General features: G+C 35.1%; 1 protein-coding gene across 5 annotated transcripts in view; it reads right to left on the minus strand.

The window, feature by feature from the left end:
- Positions 1 to 19,842, minus strand: part of KIFAP3 (kinesin associated protein 3) — a 180,809-nt gene that overhangs the window by 147,670 nt on the left and 13,297 nt on the right. For all 5 annotated transcript variants that reach the window (XM_002715208.6, XM_008264094.5, XM_089299590.1 and 2 more), the window contains 6 exons: positions 13,664 to 13,795; positions 8,831 to 8,985; positions 6,166 to 6,221; positions 5,508 to 5,649; positions 2,531 to 2,630; positions 569 to 693 (listed from right to left, as the gene is read on the minus strand). In XM_002715208.6, the coding sequence (XP_002715254.4) occupies positions 569 to 693; positions 2,531 to 2,630; positions 5,508 to 5,649; positions 6,166 to 6,221; positions 8,831 to 8,985; positions 13,664 to 13,795 (710 nt within the window). The remainder of the gene's footprint in view (positions 1 to 568; positions 694 to 2,530; positions 2,631 to 5,507; positions 5,650 to 6,165; positions 6,222 to 8,830; positions 8,986 to 13,663; positions 13,796 to 19,842) is intronic.

Genomic DNA, 19,842 nt, shown 5'->3' on the forward strand with positions numbered 1-19,842 from the left:
TTATAACAAATAGAATGCCAAATGATTTAACCTCAATGGGTATATAAACATTCTTTAGAGAAGGTACAGAAAAGATTGCCAAATTGTGAGATAGATTAAAACTGGTAATTTTTAAAACTATTTTTATGAGTTCTATCATTCTATAGACCTCTCAAATTTGAATTTATTAAAAAAAACTATTTTTGGACTTACCTAGGAAAATAGAACTTTAAGTTCATCATCAAATTTGTACCTATTCTAATTAAAGTTACTTTAGTACTTAAATGGAAGTATACAAGCAACAATGGTGAGCCATGCTTCGGTTAACAAAGGATCTTAGTGCACATTACGGTGTAGGCACTAAGAGGTTCACTGATTCAGTTATCCAGTACCACTATAACCTTTTCTACATCATTAGTCACTACGGTAAAGAGACAAAAGGTAAAAGTATAATGTCAAACTATATTCACTCTGATGGTTTTAATGTTATCTTAACCGTCAACACACTTTTGCATTGTTTCCAAGTAATGTGATCAGCAATTTTTAAAGAAAAGAATGTAAAGAACAAAATGCCACTCTAAAAGGATATCAGCTTTCTTCTTCTTAGAAAGTTCTTCTTGCCAAAGCTCGTGTCTTTTTAATTCATGATCAATAATATTCATACATAGAGCTCCGATTTTATAGTGAGTGATAAGCCCATGAAACTGAGAAAAACTTTAAAGAAGAGATTTTAAAAGAATACATCTTGTGGGAAATTTGTTTTCAATAAACACTGGGATAAGCCATGAAGAAAATAAATTTGATATACATATTTCAATAAATGAATTTTTTTTTTGACAGGCAGAATGGATTGTGAGAGAGAGAGAGACAGAGAGAAAGGTCTTCCTTTGCCGTTGGTTCACCTTCCAATGGCCGCCACGGCTGGTACGCTGCGGCTGGCGCACCGCGCTGATCCAAAGGCAGGAGCCAGGTGCTTATCCTGGTCTCCCATGGGGTGCAGGGCCCAAGCACTTGGGCCATCCTCCACTGCCTTCCCGGGCCACAGCAGAGAGCTGGCCTGGAAGAGGGGCAACAGGGAAAGAATCCGGCACCCCAACCAGGACTAGAACCCGGTGTGCCAGCGCCGCTAGGTGGAGGATTAGCCTAGTGAGCCGCGGTGCCGGCCAATAAATGAATATATTGATAGCATACTAGGAAGATGTGAAAAAAAATTATTTTTTGACAGGCAGAGTGGACAGTGAGAGAGAGAGACAGAGAGAAAGGTCTTCCTTTTGCTGTTGGTTCACCCTCCAATGGCTGCCGGGGCAACCGGGACAGAATCCGGCGCCCCGACTGGGACTAGAACCCGGTGTGCCGGTGCCGCAAGGCGGAGGATTAGCCTAGTGAGCCACGGCGCCGGCCGGAAGATGTGAAATTTAAGATTACCATTTCTGAATTATTTTTCAGGAATTAAATACTTTTTTAAAAATTAATTACCAATATTAACTACTCAGATATTCTCAAAATAAATTTTCAGACTACTAACAAAATACTATAACAATACTAGGCATATATTATATAAAATAGACACCAGAAAATAAATTAAAAAGAATATACTATAAAGTATTAGCCATCAGGATTTATATATCTCCTAGATGATTACTTATCAAAGTATTTTTAATAAATATTTAGTTGCTAATGCCAGTATATTTTAGAATAGAGGCAAGCAACTTTCTACAAACTGGCTAGAACCTTTTCACAATGTCTTAACATCTTCTTTCTTAATCATATTGTATAAAAAATAAATATACAAATGATGTGTTTGCACTATATGTATATAAGAAACAAGGACATTTACTGAGCACTTAACTCTGAGTCAAGCTTCAAGTATATTATTTTTAGTTTATTTTTATTTTTTTGAAAGGTAGAAAGACAGAGACAGAGACAGCTACAAAGAGATCTTCCATCTGATGATTCACTTCTCGGATGAAAAAGACAGGGCTAGATAAGGTGGAAGCCAGGAGACATGAACTCAAACTTGGTGTTCCATGCGGTTGCAGGGACTTCCATCACCTGCTGCCTCCCTGGGTTCATATGAGCAGGAAGCTGGATAGGAAGTGGAGTGAGACTCAAACCCAGGCACTCAGACATGGGATGCAGGCGTCCTAAGCAATACCTTAATTATTGTGCCAAACACCTGGCCCTAATCAATGTTACCTTAATTCTTAATTCATTTAAACTTAAAAACTTTCCAAAGGGGTAAAATTTTAGCCACAAAGAAAGTGAAGGACAGCAAAGTAACCAAGATGACACAGCAGAGCTTAGACTCAAATTCAGACAGCCTGCTTCCACAGCACACACTCTAAAACTATGTGTGTTTGTGGGTATGTACATGCCTGGGTAAATGCAGAATGAACAAGAGCATAACAGAACAAAACAGAGGACAGAAAATAAGAATTCAGAGGCAGAACACAAACATGCGGAGTGACAGAACCAGTGATCTACAAACTGAATCAATAGCACACAGACAGCAAGACAGATTAGTCTTATTATTTAATATTTTTACACTTACCTAGAAAAGCAAAAAAATATGTAAATTATGTTTGTGGCTAATTCAACACTTTGCTTCCAGTCTTCTCTCAGGACTCTTGCTAATGCACCAAGGGCAGTTTCTGAAGAAAAAGAAGACATACAAAAATGATCATTAGCATTGTCGCTGGTGTAAAGGGTGTCCGGTTTTAAATTACTTATTAATAAATAACAATGCTAAGGTGGAACTGGGACAAAAAAGTAGGATGCTTCTTTCCAATACGGAAACCTTTTTTTAAAAAAACTAAAATATAATTTTACTTAAAAACTTATAATGTGGCTTCAAGTCTATACTGTAAAAAATAATTTAGACAAAGTAACACAATATGTATATCATGGGTGGCAAAAAATAATAAATGCAGTATCACTGGTTTGCATTTCTAGCTGTAAGCTTAGTACTGTGGTGCTTTTTTTTAAACATCTTATTTAACACATTTAATAATAAGGAAATAAACCAGGGTGAGTCTAGCAAAAATAATGAGCTGCTTAGTAGACTAACACTGGACCATTAAAGCAAAGCAACCAAGGAAATCTGCATCAGAAAAATAAGACTAGTATTTCAGTATCACAGGACAACATACATAAATAAAACAAAAATCTTTCACAAAATTAGCTCCTGAGTATATTAACAGGCATCTCTGCTGGATTTTTATGTAGAGGAAAGTAAATTAAATGAGTTACTTAATGAAAGTTACCCTATTGTAAATAAATATGAAGTAATGAGACTGGTTTCAAATTAGTAGTGTTAAATGGCTTGCTAGTCCTTAAAAATGAAACATATAACATATAATATATAATAAAATATGAAGTATAGAAATAATTCAACTGCTTTAATAATTACTGTGGATTTACTATACTTGCTATAATGAACTATCAGTATTTATTATGGTAATGAAAATGGTCTGTTTATTTGAACTTTCTTGTCTTTTAGATTTTAGAACAAGAATAAACTTATTAGTTATTAATTCACTTAGTAAATAATTTTTTAGCAAACTGAAAATATCGTAGAACATCATTTCACAATGTGCTTACACTCACAATGGCGCACACTGGAATAGTTCATGATTTGAACAAAAATTATTCTGGAATAAATAGGTAGGCAATGCATATTAACATGCAAAAGCCCCAGGAAGTGCTATTTAATGAAGTATCTCTGTTAAGTTCTGCTCAATCCAATAATTCCCCAAATACTTGACTACTACAACCAAAAGAAATATTATTTTTCAAAATACTGTTTTATATAGAAATAATGTTCTATAGTGTCATGTTCTTAGGCACAGGTTTAGTTTCAGTGACCTAACTACCAAGTTTTACTCATTTTTTTAATAGCAGAGAAATGTTTCCATAAAAATATAGCTGCAAAAATCACACATAAGTTATCAATACAAAGTCAAAAGAAAACATAGTTATATAAAAATAATTTGAAACAATCCAAATTAATATACATGTTGAATGTCAGAGGAATCAAAATTCCATTAATTGTCATAGAATAGTTTTGCTGGATACAGAATTCTTCATTGACAAGAATTTTTTGCAGCTATATTTAGCACTTTGAATATGTTGTCCCACTACCTTCATGACCTCGTGGTTTTTGATGTTCAGCCTACTATTGATCTTACTGAGGCTCCAGGGTACAGGTTAAGTTGTTAATTGTTTCTGCTTCCACGTTCTCTTTACCTTTTGCTTTTGCTAGTTTGACAAAAATCTGTTATCTTTGGTTTTTGTCTTAGTTGGAGTTTATTGAGTCTCCAGGTTCAGCTCCTGGTTTCAGTTTCCCGCTAATGCAGAACCTGAGATACAACAGGGATGGGTTTCAGCCATTCATGTGGGAAGCATGGGTGAGTTCCAGGCTCCCAGTTTTGGCCTGGTCCAGTAATTGTGGGAATTTGGGGAGTGAACCAGAAAGATGGGAGATCTCTACGTCGTCTTTCTCTCTCTCTCTCAAAACAGTACTTTTTAAAAAGAGAAATCTGACAAACAACAGACAGAAAGATGCATACTAGATAAAAATTACTTCTTTCATAACTTACTTTTAGTGAAAGTAGGTCAGCAAACATTGTATTTAAAATAATTCCATTAGTGGCATTACTGAGAAAAAGGTTGCAAGAATGTCCGCCTCCTTTCTCTTTACTACCAAACACTACTTGCTAATTTGACACCTGATGTCAAATTCAAACTAAATGAAATACAACATTTGACAGCTTTTGCTGTGCTAAGAAATGGAAATTCTGACTTAATAAAAATATTTATATATATGTGTGTATATATATTATAAACATGCTACAAAAATGTCATGGGCTGGCATTGTAGTACATTAGGTTAAGCTGCTGCCTGTGATGACTGCCTGTGATCATGACTGCTGGGTTCCGGTTCTGGCTGCTCCATTTCTGATCCAGCTCCCAGCTAATGTGCCTGGGAAGGAAGTAGAAGATGGCCTGATGATTTGGGATCCTGCCACCCATGTAGGAAACCCAGATGGAGCTCTAGGCTACTGGTTTCAGCTTGGCCCAGCCTGGCTGTCTTGGCCATTTGGGGAGTGAGCTAACGTGTTTGTGTTTTTGTGTGTGTGTGTGTGTGTGTGCGAGCACATGTGTGTTTGTCTCTCTTTTTCTTCCCTCCCTCCCTCTGTTTCTCTCTCTTTCTCTGTAACTCTGCCTATCAAATAAATACATCTTTTTTAAAAAGTCAAAAGTCTGGTACTATATTGTAATACAAAGAATAGAAATGTTTTCCAGAGTAAAAGAATGAAGAGACAGAGAATCATTAATGCTAGATTTTCCTCATTTAATGGAAAGATTTGTGAATTCTCCAGAGAATATTTAAATATTTAAATGTAATAAGGAGCTAGAAAACTCATGCAATCTAAAGTTTGATATAAACTTTAAATTGTTCCTCTGTTATAATAAATTTTAAAATGTTTTATATTTTTTCTACATTTAACACTTAAAGTTATAAATCACCATTCAGTAGTAGCTCTTCCAAGTTATCTGGATTTCGAGCAAGTTGTAGGATCAAAGCAGAACCTCGAACCTTGTCAGGAATATCTTCATATAGTAATTCAATATACTCATCCATGTCATTAATGTTAGCAACTTCATCAATCTGAAACAAAGAAGAGGCAGGACATACTCAACAATAATGCTCCACAGATCCAAGATCACAGAAATGATAGTTTGTGATCAGCATACTGCGCTTTATAAAAACAGACAAATTTGCAAAGAACCTACAGCAGTTATCTTTTTATAAAGGAGAATATTAGCTTTTAGGGTACAAAGACTCTAATTCAAAAGTATAAACCATATAATACAATAGAGCATATGTAAACTCTAAAATTTGTTTATCAATATAAAGTATCTCACATATAATTCAAAGTAACTTGAATCTATTACAATATATTTAACAATATTTCAAAATATATTGTAATATTCAATTATGCTTCAAAGTACAACCACTAACTTTTGTTCTTATCAGTTAAATACTGACTTCTACCTTTTTCAGGTCTTCTAACTTCAACAAGTTAAAATTCCACTTCTGATTAATGTGATTGAATGCATTATTTTTTGTAAAAGGCAATTTCATAATCAGTACTCTATTAGATCAGAATACATACAGTCTTACCTCCATTCCTTCAAAAGGAGGTGGATCTTTAGGCTTGCTTGATTTTTCTTTTTTTTCTGTAGGAAGATATTTTTTTTAATCAAGAGAATTAGGTTTTTAGGGTTTTGGGGTAATTATTACCCACCTCAGTTTTACTCTAGCTAAGCTTGGAATATTAAAAAGTATTTTATGAAATCTGTTTTCATGTATGAAAAATGCTCATCTATAATCCATCTTTTCTAATGAGAATAAAATCAATAACTAATATTCAATTTATGTTAGAAAATTTAACTTCTTCCTTGGTTAACTTTTGGAGTACACAATAAGACTTGCCAACAGAAGGCAAAAGAGTCAATTTTAAGTATCCCTTTTTTTCCTTCTTAATTCAAGTTCAAGTTGGGAAAGGAAAATTAATAAAGAAAAGAAAATGATATGACCTGAGTAAAATAAAAACTAAAGTGAAAATTGAAAAATAATTGATTGATAAATTTATAACCTAATTTTTAAAGGTTTATTTTATTTATTTTGAAAGTCAGAATTACATTAAGACAGAGATTTCCATTTGCTTGGTCACTTCCCAGATAGCTGCAATGGCCAGAGCTGTGCCAGGCCAAAGCCAGGAGCCAGGAGTTTCATCTGGGCCTCCTACATGGATGAGAGGTTCAAATGCTTAGGCCATCTTCCACCGCTTTCCCAGACCATTGGCAGGGAGTTGGATCAGAAGTGGAGCAGCCAGGACATAAATTGGTGCCCATAACGGTGCTGGCATTGCATACGGAGGTTTTACTTACTATGCTATAATGCTGACCCAAAAATCTATATGTGCTAATTTAATCCTCATTTATTTCTAAATAAATATAGTCACATTCAAAGGCATTGAACATGCTGTCATTAAATTATATTGAATTAATTGGTTAATAGCATAATTTCATTTTCTAACATAATAACTTTTGTTTGCTCTGAAAATTGAATGAAAGGGTTTTCACTAGTTTAAAGAAATTCATATTTCTCTATAAATGCCTTCATAATTACATTAAAATGGCACTAGGAAACATCACAATTGAGTACATTATGCAACATAAGTACATACAAAGTTTAAGGACTATTGGGTTTACTTTACTCACTTTAAATTTATTTGAAGACACTATCATTCATCATTCATAGGCATTTCAAAATATCACAAAATATTTGCTTATAATAAAAATATTCCTTTACATTTCCTGACCTAGGTAGCACTTACTATCAACAATTAACAAGTATAAATGAAGTGTAAGCTAAGTGAGTAGAAGGAATCAAGTTCAAAATGACTAATTTTGCTTTTAAATAAATTTATAGCCATTCAACTTATTCAACACATATACAATGATAATATGATATGTATTAAGCATTATATTGGGGACTAATAAAATGATGATATGTATTAAGTATTATATTGGAGACTAATACATACAATAAGTATTAAGTATTATATTAGGGACTAAATTTACATACATATCATGCACAAATTATTTATTTTCTGTAAGAGAGGGCTTGATTAATTTGACAAAAGTCCAAGTTGCTGGCCTTGTGCCATAGCAGATAAGGACGCCACCTGTGACACCTGTATCCCATATGGACGCCAGTTTATGTCCTGGCTGTTCCATTTTCCATTCATCTTCCTGCTGATGGCCTGGAAAGAACAGTGGAAGATGACTCGAGCATTTGGTCCCTTGTTACCCATGTGCGAGACCCAGATAAGACTGATGGCTCCTGGTTGCAGGTTGGCCCAGCTGTGGATGTTGCAGCCATTTGAAGAGTGAACCAGTGAATGAAAGATCTGTCTGTCTCTCTCTGTAACTCTGACTTTCAAATAAATAAATCTTTAAAAGAAAATCCAAACAAAATCTCCTTTCATTTGCCCTCTACTTACCACAATCAAAATCTGAGCAATGGCGTGATATTTGAAGAGCACAGTATTTCAGAACCCATCAATGTTGAAAGATATGTACATTTAGCAAATATTGTAAAATGGAATAACTGGGCATTTGATAATGTGGAACAACTTTTCATTTAAGTGGTTTTGTTTTTTCATTTAGATTATTTGACAATGTCTTCTCTAAATAATTATCTCAGCTCTATCATCTTAATAGATTGGATCTTTAAAGGAATTCAGGATAGATGAATGGCAATAGACATACTGAAGAACGAAAATGTGCTATTTTCCTAAGAAATATTCATATAAATTCTATCTTTATGACCAAATAAAGCATATATTTTTAACTTTTAAATACTTAATCCATTGGAACTATAAATCAAATGTAATTTAAAAATTTTGAACACAAAAGTTTAGATGGATCAAGGAAACAGGTTTGTCGATTCCAAATTTTCTCACTTCTTCACTTTTCTCACTTTCTTCACTGTCTACTTCAATTATTCTAGAATCAGTAAAACAGACATTTGTTTTTTTATTAATATTTCAGTTAAATGTATAGATATAAAGTGAAACAAAATTAGAGCATTTTATGTGGAAGCATCTAATGTAAAGGCTGGCATATTGGAAACAAATATTTTTGCTTATTATTTCATTTGCTCACTTACTCACAACATTGGTAAAAGAAATATCCTACCTAACTTTCAAAAGTGTCAAAAGTACAAACTCTAGTCAACTACTCTGGTTTTGCATTAAAGTAAGAATTCTCCTTCTTACCTTTTCCTGACAATGAGTCTCGGCGGTTCTGTAGATAGTACAACAGCTGTTCTACCTCATTGAGTTTTGAAGGATGAATGAGCTTACATTCTTCAACTACTTTCCGTGCCAGGGAAGTTATATCTGTGTTGGCATTGAGACTCTTTAGACGTATGCTGCAAGTATATCAGAGTTTTCCAACTCAGTATTATAAAAGTAGGTGATAGCTTCAATAATACTACTTTAAAATTATTTAGAGATTATAAATTATTATAGAGTCTACCTGTAGCTGGCCATAGACTTACTAAAATATAATAAACTATTAGATATAGTTAGGCTTAGAAAATAAAAAGCAATGATTTTCTTAGAGCTGGACAAAAAAAAATAAGACAAGGAACATAAAATTTTTTTCTGACTCTCCAGGTAGTACAGCATATATAAAGGTCTTGTTTTAAGGAAATATTTCTGATAAAATATATAGTCTTCTGTCACTTTTGGATATGAAAATTCATAGTGCCACAAATTTTCTTGACTATATCTACAATTCTTTTCTTCAGTAAGGACAAGAAAAAATATTGACACTTTCAGATTCAGTTGCTCTGGTGGTAATTATACAGAAAGTAGAACAGAAAAAAAAAGTGAAATTTATTTTAAAGCCTATATGAGGAATGCTGAGGCACAAATGAATGCATTTTATACTTAAGCTAGAGCATTAAAAATAATAATAAACAATCCCCTCCTTCTTTTTAAATTTAAGCAAGGGGAATTACTGGGAACTCCACAAGAAAAGAGTCTTCGAAGCCTGAAAACAATTGTCCATTTACATGGAACCATAGCACCAGGGAGAGTCATGAAGAAATAAAATTAGGTTCAGAGTGAAGAGTCAAACTGGTGACAAAAAAATTACAGATGTTTCCATGCAAGCCCTACATCCAAAAGGAGAAACACAAGAAAACTACCACTGCATATAATTGTTTCTTGGTGAGGATGGCCAATTTTTGTGGAGATGACATCAAAGCTTCGAGGGAGTAGGGATGGAAATCGCAGAGAATTTGTCCTGTACTCAGCATCTGTGAAACCATTATTCAGATGTAGATGGTCTCTCCTAAAACCAGTCCAGTAATATAGATATTATTCCCAACTATTTAGTCAACCCCAAATCTTGTTCTCCTGGCATTCTATAAGCAACCTAGCAGCCTTTAATAAATTATTTTTTCCTTAGATTTGCTAGATTGGATTCTAATGTTTGTAGTAAGAACATTAGCGATATCCTGCCCTATATTTTTATTTAATCTTCTATATTTTTGTATAGTTTTAGCTACAAATCACAAGCAGAGATAGAAAGGATTCATTCAGAGAAAACTCTGAAAAAGACTTCCCCATGTTTAGCTATAACAAGGAAATGGTAAATTTTGAGTTTCTATAAATTTGACTTTCATGATTAAGAATAGGCAAATTAGAGAATTTCTAAACATATTTTGAAATGTTTTATTAAGCTACGTTAGGGCAGTTTTAGGTTTGTATAAAAAATACAGAGTTCTCATTTAGAACCCTCCCCTCCAACACATACACGGTTTCTATTTTTTATTATTACCATTCTACATTGGTGTAAGGACTTTGTTATAACTGATGGATAAATATTGATAATTAGTTCTAACTAAAGCTCACAATTTACACTCTGCTGCACTCTGTGCATTCTATAGTACTCTTGATTAAGCATAGTCATATATCTACCACTATAGTATTACATGGAATCTCACTGTCCTTTATGCCCTGTAACAGACCTCCTCCTTCCTCTGAATCCTTGGTCATCTTTAATCTCTTTACTATATTTATAGTTTTGCCTCTTCCAGAATTACCATATGGTTGGAAACAAGTAGTATATAGCTTTTCCAGACTGGATTCTTTCACTTAAAAATATGCATGTAGGTTCCTCCATGCCTTCTCATTGCTTGACAGTTGTTTCTTGACAGCTCATTTTTTTTAATCACTGAATAATGATTGTATGCATACACCAGTTTATACATTCACCTACTGTTGTTTGCTTCCTATTATTGGCAATTATGAATAAAGCTGTGATAATATTCAACAGCATGTTTTGTGTAAGTTTTCAACTTGCTTTGGGTAGATAACTGAAAGCACAACCGCTGAGATTGTGTGATAAGCCCATCTTTAGCTTTATTAAGAAACTGCTGGGCTCAGTGCTGTGGCATAGTAGTAGGCTGAGCATCTGCCTGCTGCACTAGCATCCCATATGGGTGCTGTTTCGAGTCCTGCTGCTCCATGTGCAATCCAGCTCATGGCCTAGGAAAGCAATAGAGGAAGGCCCAAGTTCTTGGGCCCCTGCACCTGTGTGGGAGACCCAGAGGAAGCTCCTGGTTCCTGGCTTCAGATTGGCCCAGCTCTGGCCACGGTAGCCATTCGGGGAGTGAATCAGCAGATGGAAGAAAGACTTCTCTGTATCTCTCCCTCTCTCTCAAGTAAATGAATAAATCTTGGGAAAAAAAAAAAAAAAGAAACTGCCAAACTGTCTTCTAAAATGTATACCATTTTGCATTCATACCAGCTATTAGAGTTCCTGTTGCTCCATACACTTGGCAGCATTTGGTATTGTCAGATTTTAGCCATTCTAATAGTACAGTGGTATCTTGTTGCTTTAACATAATGGGATTTTCAATCTCTTTAAGGATCTGTTTTCTACCAACACTTAAATTGGCAATCTGATAAATCTTTCTATTCAAGGTAATAGATTTTCTTCTTTTAGTGTGCAATCTCTCACCAAAATATCTGACTTATTATAAAAGGCCAGGAAAAATATGTAGAAGAATTCTTCAGAAAATTTTAGCTGTATGTTTGATTATTCTTATAATCCATATATATATAATCTTCCTTAAACACCCTGTGACTATTAAGAATACCAGAAACTCATTTTAAAAAGCACTCATACTATTTTTGACTACAACCAACAGTTTCTCATACTGAAATCATGAGGAAACAGGAAGTCTGTTGAGAATGGGCTTGAATGCTACTTTGCCTGAAAACTGGAGAATGAAATATAAATCTCTCAGATCTAGGTCATACTACACTGACTACTCCACTTTATGAGAGTTTCACTTCATACCTAACTCAACATACGTGAGATTTTCTTCCACCTTCCCACTGATAAAACCTCTGTGTCAGCAAATCATATTTTCCTTTTGGTCCACAATATGATTCCTCTACAAATCTTGTGCAGCCAGGGTTGAGTATCACAAGGTTGGGTTACTCAGATTTTTTTCCCTTACTAAGCCTTAAATCCACTTATTCTAGCCACAGTCGGTAGTAACTCTTTCCAGGTGGTTAACTCCTATGAATGCATCCCTTGTCTAGACAGTGTACAGATCTTCAAATAATAACAATATTCTCATTGAATTCTAGTTGAATAGGGCTACTGAATGCATCCTTAAGAACTAAAAATGAAATTCCTCTCCAAAATATAAATGAATATAGTTCTAAAGGCAAACATCATCATTTGCCAGCTTTTCATTGGATGTTATATGGAACTTTTTCACATGAAAATCTTAAGATTTTCATGCATTCTCAAAATGTACAAAACTCAAGCAGCAATCACAAGCACAAATCAAAGATAGACATTATGTGAGAATATAAAAAAGTGTGAGCATGTAAGTTAGAATCCACATTAAGTATGTGTTATATGCATGTGCATTTCTATAATGTAGTGTATCATCAAGGATTCAGTTAGCTTTATTCATAATTTAGTCTCCTTCTAACCCCCAAAGAAGACAAATTAAGAAATCTCTGTAAGATATTCAGGCAGTTCCTTTTTGAAGGCTACGATGTATGATTTCTCTATTACAACTCTATTTAAATTTACGCCTAATAATGTCGGTGCAGGTGGCTGTTTTTTGTGTATTGTAGATAATTAGCAACACCTGCCTTCTATACATTGGCTGCCAATGACACCTCTCTAGTTTTGCTGATCAGAACTGTGTTTAGACATTACCAAATGTTCACTGTAGGAAAAATCTGTCCCAGCTGAGAATCATCCCTATGTACTTAAAAAGCAGTGTTTTCTAGTATGCTGTACAGAACTATATGTACTCCTAGCAGCCTGAATATTTTTAATACCGTGAACACACAGAATAGATATTCCTTCTAACTAATCCTTAAATCAGAAATTTTTTTATGAAGGAAAGGGAGTTGAGGGAGAACATTAGGTGATCTCAGACTCTCTACTTCTGCAAACTATGGAAGAAAGGCCAGATAATAACTTGAACTGCAGCTAATCAGAAAGACTAGTTCCCAAGGGACTCCTAAAACTACTTTAAAAGCAGGAAGTAAGGTGTGTAAACTACTGGATATCTAAGACTCTTGGATGAATTCAAGTTCTGTGCACATTTGGGAATTTCTGAAAATCATACCACTTCCTGCACTTTCTGGTAAGAAAGAACACAGCTCCCCAGAAATATAAATTTCCCAAATAAATTGAAAAAGTTCCACATAAATATACCTTTTACAACTGATTTCACAAGATAATTTACATTCTCCTGTAACATAATTGATAAAAATATCTATAATTTAGCATAAATAGAATTTTTAGTTGATTTCACAAGTTAATGTATGTTCTATTTCATGCATTTACTAAGTGGGATAAATAAGAATAGATATTTTTCAGTAGGTTCTCACAATGCTTTATATCTTCTACAATATCATCACCATATTTATAATTTAATATATTCTCTCCTTCACTAAGATGAACTATATCTAAAGCAATGTCACAATCAGTTATCACCTATGCAAATTAAAATAATATCAGCTTTGTATAAAATGTTTAAGGTAACTACTTAGACTTACATTTTTTGGCATTCCTTTCGCTCTCCCAACATGGGATCCCCCATTTCTCCAAGAATGGTAGCTTCCACTTCATATTGAACAATGAGTGCTTTTTCTGATGGATGTACATCAATATTACCTCCTTTAACTTTCCTGTAATACAAAACAAAATAAAAACGAGCACAAGCAATGAGTCACAAAATGTCCATAATTTTTAATCTATTTTCTAGTTCTAAAACACATAAGCTCAATCAGCATATGCGTTTGAATCAGATTTACTATTTTTTTAAAAAAAATATTTATTTGAAAGGCAGAGCTAGACAGAGAGGGAAGGAGAGACAGATAGATCCCTGTCTGCTGTTCACTCCCCAAATGGTCACTATGGCCTGGGCTGGGCCAGACCAAAGCCAGGAGCAGGAGCTTCATGCTGGTCTCCTACATGGGTGCAGGGCACAAGTACTTAGACCATCTTCTGCTGCTTTCCCAGGCGCATTAGCAAGGAGCTGGATCTGAAGTAGAGCAACCAGGTTTCGAACCAGCACCCACACAGGATGCCAGTGTTGCAAGGTGGTGGCTTAACTAGCTGAGCCACAGTGCTGCCCCCCAATTTAATCTTGACTTGGGATAGTAACCCTTTTTCCCAGCTTTGTTCAGTACAAATAATTGTTAGTTCTGCAGAAAGAACTTTCACAGCTTTTCCTGGGAAAAAAAATTTACCCAAAAACTCATACATAAGAAATTAAAACATAAATAAGAATGATGTGACTTACATAAATTAAAATACAAAATATATTAGCTATCATATAATGTAATTATATGAACTGTAGCATTAGTAAGTTAAAAACATTCCTTGATGACACTCAAATTATAAAACTAAATGTACTTAAATGTTATATACTTTTATAGTTATGTATCTCAAATTAATTTCAATAATAGTTTCCATAAAAAGTTGTTTTTATGTTTTAGTGCAAAAATTTTTGAAATCTATAGTTTTTTCATAATATGCAAGAATATGCATATTATACATGTGTATGGACTTCAGAATTTTTTTTACTTTTTTGACAGGCAGAGTTAGAGAGAGAGACAGAGAGAAAGGTCTTCCTTTTCCATTGGTTCACCCCCCAAATGGCCGCTATGGCCAGCGCACTGCAGCCGGGGCACTGTGCTGATCTGAAGCCAGGAGCCAGGTGCTTCCTCCTGGTCTCCTATGCGGGTGCAGGGCCCAAGCACCTGGGCCATCCTCCACTGCACTCCTGGGCCACAGCAGAGAGCTGGACTGGAAGAGGAGCAACTGGGACAGAATCCAGCACCTCAACTGGGACTAGAACCTGGTGTGCCTGTGCCGCAGGTGGAAGATTAGCCAAGTGAGCCGCGGTGCCGGCCTCGACTTCAGAATTTTTATACCATAATAAATTTGTCTCTTAATTCCATTTTCCATGAATTTCTTGAAGTACTCTAGTATATATTCTTTGCCTAAGACTCTTTCACAAAATCATTACCTGTCATTTGGCTATTTTAGAAGGTGATAAGATGAGTTGTACTACATGAGAGTAAACAACAAAACTAGCAACATTTCCCATTCTTATTCATAGTTAGCAATCTAGCTGAGGGGGAGGGGTCTCCTAGCCTGGTAAGAAGGAATAGAAGTATGACAACACTTTAAATTTATTTTAATTCTATAATAAGAAACACCAAGATTTTTCCTCAGTTAGGAATAATACTTTGATATGATGCATATTTCCAATATAATTTTTAAATGATCTATTTACCAGAATTCTCTATGATAAGAGGATGGATTTGGAGTCAACATTATACTAGTAAAATAAGCTAGTTACAAAAAGACAAACACCATATGTTTTCCCTGATCTGTGGTAACTAATAGAATACAAAAAATGTAAATGAGGTAAATTGACATTTTGAGAATTGATTGTTGTTTATTTTTACAGCCCTTGTTTCTACTGTTGAGAAACAGTGTTTTGTTTTTCTGTTTTTTTTTTTTTTTACTATTTATTGAATTCTTTATTTAGTGGAGGGCTAATCTTATGATTATAAAACAAACTGAAAGAACATCATTGTAAAACTTGAAGAAAGGAAGGAAGAGGGAGGGTGGGAGCACTGATAGGAGGGGTGGATAGGTGGGAAGTATCACTATGCTCCTAAATCTTTATATACAAAATACATGAATTTTGTTCACATTATACACATTTTAAAATTGTAAATAAACTAAATAAATAAAAATATTACCCAAAACAATTTATTAAATCCTGTTCCCTCAAAAAATAGTTAAATTTGGAGGTAGAGTAGGAAATTAAATATACCAAAGCATAAAGTTGGAGCAGGATAGCAAGTAAACAGTAATATGCACAAAAGACAAAACTTATAAAGGATGAAAGCAGTCAGAAACCAGGAAGGTCAACAACAACCAAACAATTCAGAAATCAGATAGACAAACACTGAACAAGATGGTCCAGATTCCAAAAGGCAAGGAAAAAGGATCTAATTTTAAGCTGTCAAAAACTAAAGAAATCACAGAAATCAAAAGAACTAAGGAGAACTGAAAAAACAGATATAACGTAGCATGATAGAACTATCTTAATTATAAAGCAAACTGGTTATTTGCTTCCCGAAAAACAGGAATTGATAAGCTGAAATTCCTATCTGGGAGGTAACTGTATTCAGGAAAGAGGTGTAAGGATAAAACAGAATTGCAGACCAGAGTAGCTGGCAAACACCACATATTACCAACTTGGAGAAAAGCCCAATTCCTGCCCTTTGCGTCAGAACATCTTCTCTTTCTCCCATATTAAATAATTCCAAAAATGGTGACTTGATTAGCCCTTGCCCTGACTGTTGATGAACAACTTAATACGTTATCCTTCTTAGTTTTCTTGTTTGTTTGTTTGTTCTACTTAATACTTTTGGTTGAATACTGTAATCAATACACAGTTATTCTCAAGTGTTGAAACTTAACTGAAAAGTGATCGCTGTTAAATATAAGATTGGGAATAAGAGAGGGAAGAGATGTGCAATTCGGGACATGCTCAAGCTGGCTTACCTCAAACGATAGAGTTAGAAACATACCAGGGGATTCCAATTCAATCCCATCAAGGTGGCATGTACCAATGCCATCTCACTAGTCCCAGTGATCAATTTCTGTTCACAACTGATCATAATGATAGGACTAAGAGCCAAAGGGAGCACACAAACAAGACTAGTGTCTGCAAATACTAGCTGATAGAATAAAAAAGGGAGAGAACGATCCAACATGGGAAGTGAGATACACAGCAGACCCATAGAATGGCAGATGTCCTAAACAGCCCTTAAGGCATGCGGATCTGGCTGAAAAGCCCATGAGACTATTAGGGAAGGGAAGGGAAGGGAAGGGAAGGGGAGGGGAGGGGAGGGGAGGGGAGGGGAGGGGAGGGGAGGGGAGGGAAGGAAAAGAAAAGAAAAGAAAAGAAAAGATCTCCTTGAGTGAGATCCCAGTGAAAAGAACAGGTCTTCAAAGAAGGAGGTACCTTTCTCTGAAGTGAGGAGAGAACTTCCACTTTGACTACGACCTTGTCTAAATATGATCAGAGTTGGTGAACTCAAAAGTCTTCCATAGCCTTGGCAACTCATAACAAGAGCCTAGGGTGATTACTGATGCCATAAACAAGAGTGTCAATTTGTTAAGTCAACAACAGGAGCCACTGTGCACTTACTCCTCCAGTAGGATCTTTGTCCTTAATGTGCTGTACATTGTGATTTAATGCTATAATTAATACTCAAACAGTATTTTTCATTTTGTGTTTCTATGGGGGTGCAAACTGTTGAAATCTTTACTTAATATATGCTAAACTGATCTTCTGTATATAAAGAGAATTGAAAATGAATCTTGATGTGAATGGAAGGGGGGAGGGAGAGGGAGAGGGGAGGGTTGCAGGTGGGAGGGAAGTTATGGGGGGGGAGAAGCCATTGTAATCCATAAGTTGTACTTTGGAAATTTATATATATTAAATAAAAGTTAAAAAAAAGACCCTCATCATTTCTTTTTTGTTTACTTTTTCATGTATTTGTGTTTTACAGAAGTTAATTAAAATTTATTCATCACAAAACAACTTAGGGTTATTATAGGAAAAATAAAACACAGAAATTGGAAATGAGACTCAAAAATTTACAAGAAATCATTTAATACTATTTAAGCAATCCAATTAGTTCTATCTCTATATAAAATAATATTTTAAAAGAATGACAGCTTTAGAATTTCTCTATAGAAAATGTTTAAGGGTAGCAACTTGGTAGGAATGAAACTAAATTTAAATAGTCCTGTACATAGGACTGATAAAAAAAATTTCATACAACAATGTGGACTGGGGATTGACAGAGATTGTAAAAGGGGTAACTCTCTCTCTAGTGCCCTTTCACACCACCACTGATACACATACAACAAACTATATTATACATGCTAGTCAGCAATATACTTTGAAAACTTAGTATCTGTTGACTTTAAGAGAATATTTTGCTTTTAGAATTTCATAAATTCACATTCCAGGAATTCTATTTGTTGAATTCCTTGATTCTTTGCTAACAAATTATTATTTATTTGAGAGGCAGAGAGAACCAGAAAAGGACAGAGATAGAGACAGAGACAAGAAATTGACCACCCTGGTTCATTCCCAAATGTCCACAATGGACCCCAGGGTAGAAACCAGCAGTCAGGAAGTCAAACAAGGTCTCCCACAAGGGTGGCAGGGACCTAGCTACTTGAACCTTCACCTATTGTCTCCCAAGGTCACCCTGGTAGGAAGCTGCAGTTGGCACCTGGAGCCAGAAATCAAACCAAGGCACTCTGAAATGGGTTGTGAGCAAATTAGTTGGCATTTTAACTGCTGGGCCAAACTCCTGGCCTCTATTTTCTTACATGCACAAGAAAACTGGAACCAAAATCTGACTTAGAAACAGATTTTTTATGTCAATAAGAAGTCATACTTCGGGGCTGGCGTTGTGGCGCAGCGGGTTAAAGTCCTGGCCTGAAGCGACGGCATCCCATTTGGGTGCTGGTTCGAGACCCGGCTGTTCCGCTTCTGATCTAGCTCTCTGCTGTGGCCTGGGAAAGCAGTAGAAGATGGCCCAAGTCCTTGGGCCCCTGCATCCACATGGGAGACCAGGAAGAAGCTCCGGGCTCCTGGCTTTGGATAGGCACAGCTCCAGCCCTTGCGGCCAATTGGGGAATGAGCCAGCGATGGAAGACTCACTCACTCTCTCTCTCTCTCTCTCTCTGCCTCGCCTCTCTCTGTGTAACTCTAACTTTCAAATAAATAAATACATCTTTAAAAAAAAAAAAAAACACAAAAAAGAAGCCATACTTGATAAAGTAATGTAAAACACACCTATATTTGCATTGCTAAATTGTCACTTTTAGGCAAAGTGTTCTTAATTGCTCACTGCTGGAGAATATCCTTATGGTTCTAGACCTCATGTGGTTATTAATATTACTATGATCTCTATCATGGAAAATAAAAGCTGACAAAGATGGTGTCACACACTCATCATCTTTTATAAAGGAACAAAAATGAAGTCCTTTTCACTACACATCAAAAATTATTGCCATCAAAAGGATTTGTTGCAAAGTAAATTAAGTTATAGCTTATAGCATTCAATAAGTGACAAAAATACTATAACAAATATTGAGACTATCTCTATGAGGGTACTTCAAAAAGTCTACGGGAAAATGAAATTAAAATGTTAAAAGTGAAACCTATGCAGTTTCCCATAGGAATTTTCCATGAACTTTCTGAAGACCCCTTGTATATACTCCGTGGCAGGATAGCTCAGCATCAATTTCCTGCATAATTTCACAAATATTCAATATGTAACTGTTTATAATTGTAACTGGCAGCCTAGTATACACATGCATCTTGCAATTTGTGGCTTATCAATATGGTACAATAGACTTTAAAGAGCAAGTATATTCAATGTTGTTATGTCTGACCTACTACTAGACCTGACCATGGTAGAAGCTAGAAGAGCAAACTGAAAATCTACCAAATTTATCCAACCTTACTTTAATGGAATTACTATTGAGACCTACTTTTTTTTTAAAAAAATGGGTCAAATGCTAAATCAGGAGGCAACATCTGAAAACCAGGACTGTTAAGGACAGAGCAGCAAAAATGATGACCCTAACCAAAACTGATCCTCCGTTGTCTACTCAAAGA

Source organism: Oryctolagus cuniculus, chromosome 7 (assembly GCF_051225735.1).
Source record: "Oryctolagus cuniculus isolate XC-2025 breed Fujian yellow rabbit chromosome 7, ASM5122573v1, whole genome shotgun sequence".
NCBI classification, from domain to species: domain Eukaryota; kingdom Metazoa; phylum Chordata; class Mammalia; order Lagomorpha; family Leporidae; genus Oryctolagus; species Oryctolagus cuniculus.